Source organism: Scaptodrosophila lebanonensis, unplaced genomic scaffold (assembly GCF_003285725.1).
Source record: "Scaptodrosophila lebanonensis strain 11010-0011.00,11010-0021.00 unplaced genomic scaffold, SlebRS2 tig00000024-arrow-pilon, whole genome shotgun sequence".
In the NCBI taxonomy this organism is placed as follows: domain Eukaryota; kingdom Metazoa; phylum Arthropoda; class Insecta; order Diptera; family Drosophilidae; genus Scaptodrosophila; species Scaptodrosophila lebanonensis.
The window spans coordinates 11,713,293-11,715,197 of NW_022060538.1; the positions used below are offsets into that span (position 1 = coordinate 11,713,293).

At 41.3% G+C, this 1,905-nt stretch overlaps 1 protein-coding gene across 1 annotated transcript; it reads right to left on the reverse strand.

Moving 5' to 3' along the window:
* Positions 1-623: 623 nt before the first annotated feature.
* On the reverse strand, positions 624-1,660 carry LOC115621553. The gene has a single exon (XM_030515222.1). The coding sequence runs from the start codon at positions 1,588-1,590 to the stop codon at positions 1,231-1,233; it is 360 nt and encodes a 119-aa protein (XP_030371082.1). The 5' UTR covers positions 1,591-1,660; the 3' UTR covers positions 624-1,230.
* Between the last annotated feature and the right edge of the window lie 245 nt (positions 1,661-1,905).

A 1,905-nucleotide genomic window follows, 5' to 3' on the forward strand; every position in this document is an offset into this window, starting at 1 on the left:
ATGCGCCTCTAGCAGAAGCAAAAGGAAGAAGAAGAGCGAACTTGATGCTGCAGCTTTTGGGTGCAGTACCGAAGTATAATTGTTCGCTAATAACTTTTCTTAGAACCAACCAATTTAGATGAAATTTGAAACAAAAGTAATATAAAGCTATTATATAGATATTATGAGTGCAACGTTTGGTTAGGGTAGCTTTTGAAATGTGGACGGTATTAACGAAATTCTGTAGCGGGTGAAGGGGGGGAATATTCCAAAAAATAAAATAAACTCATCCTTTCTCGGACCTAGGAGAATCTGGATACCAGCTTTGGTTATTCTATCTTTTATAGTTTCTGAGATCCTTGTGTTCGTCCAGACGGACAGACGGTAGGACGGACGGACGGACATGTCTAGATCGATTTCTCTCGTCATGCTGATTCAGAATATATATACTTTATGGGGGGGGCGATGCTTCCTTCCGCATGTTACATACTTTGCACAAACCTAATATACCCTTTTTACCCTACGGGTACAGGATATAAAATGTTAATTCCGTCCGGCAGGTTTCCACTTATTTCTGTTATTTCATTGACAATTTCTTGACAATTTTAAATAAAAATTTGTAATTTGTTGAACCCATTGATATCTTTGAATTGTGGCAGCAAGTATTTATTAAAAATCAACACTTTATGTTTAGTTAGATGCAACATCATGTAACTTCCGACTCGAATTGATATGCATGTGTGCTTATGTAGGTTCCACTGTATCTCCTCTTTTTTAAGCAAGCCGCAAGCATTTGCCAATCAAGCAGATGCTGCGGCATTTTAACTACTAATAGGATTTGGATGCCTGTTTAGTTGCGCTTGAGTGCCAGCGTCTGCCGACTGCTGATGACTAGAATGGGGATGGGGGTGGCGATGGCGATGGCGATGGGGACGAGGACAAGGACGTTGTTCGCGCAAGGTGCCAAATCGTAATTTACATGGATTTCGTTGAGATACCTAAAGAATTGAATTGAAAGCCAGAGCAAAGCTACCGCTAATGTATTGTAGATTATGCCAAATCCCTTGCTTTCTTTATGCCGTCGCCTCCAACGAACGCATGGGCACGCATATGTGTGAGTATGCGTGTGTATACGTGCGTGTGTGTGTGCGTGTCAACATTAATGTGCGAATGTATAAAAACGACATGTGAAGCAGCTCTCTCTCTCTCTCGCTCTTGCTCTCATTCTCGACATCCCTCTCCTTCAGCTCGCTAGGCAACGCTATTGTCGCTGCTGGTGCTGCTGCTGCCAGAAAAGCGTCGATAGCGGAGCCTTCGCCGCTTGCGCAGACATAAACGCACCTCGTAGACCAGATTACAGACCATCAGACCCAACATTAGGAACATTACGAGCGCGGCAAGCATCAGGAGGAACCAGTGAAAGTAACAGGACATGGTCACAGGACGATTTAGCCAACCAATCCAATCAGTAGTACACCTCTCCGGCACACAACGACCCCGCAATGTTCGCACACAACCCTTGGGGCAGTTGCCATTGACGTAACTCAGATTATCGGGACTGCTTACATTGGCAGCGCAATTGATCGCCGGAAAGGTTGTGGGCATCGACATTTACGGGCACAGTGGAATATAGATTTCTTCAATTTTGTTCTCGCTTACAGCAGCCCCTTAAATATGCCAAAAATAGTTTATATATATGAAATTTTCAAAACAAAAATCCAACAATGACAGCAAAAGCTAATAAAAAATATATTCTGATTTGGTTCAACAATTCACAACTCTTTTCTTATACAAGCTCAATTACTCGCAGCAAGAAGAGAAATCAAAAAATTTAAAGTTCAATTCAAATTCAATTAAACTGATATATTTGAAATTATGTTTGAGATATTTTCTAACTCAAAATTAAGATCGTATTTTTCTTTTCCA

Excerpts from the sequence above, each read along its gene's own strand:
- LOC115621553 (XM_030515222.1), bottom strand. The coding sequence starts at position 1,590 with ATGTCGATGCCCACAACCTTTCCGGCGATCAATTGCGCTGCCAATGTA.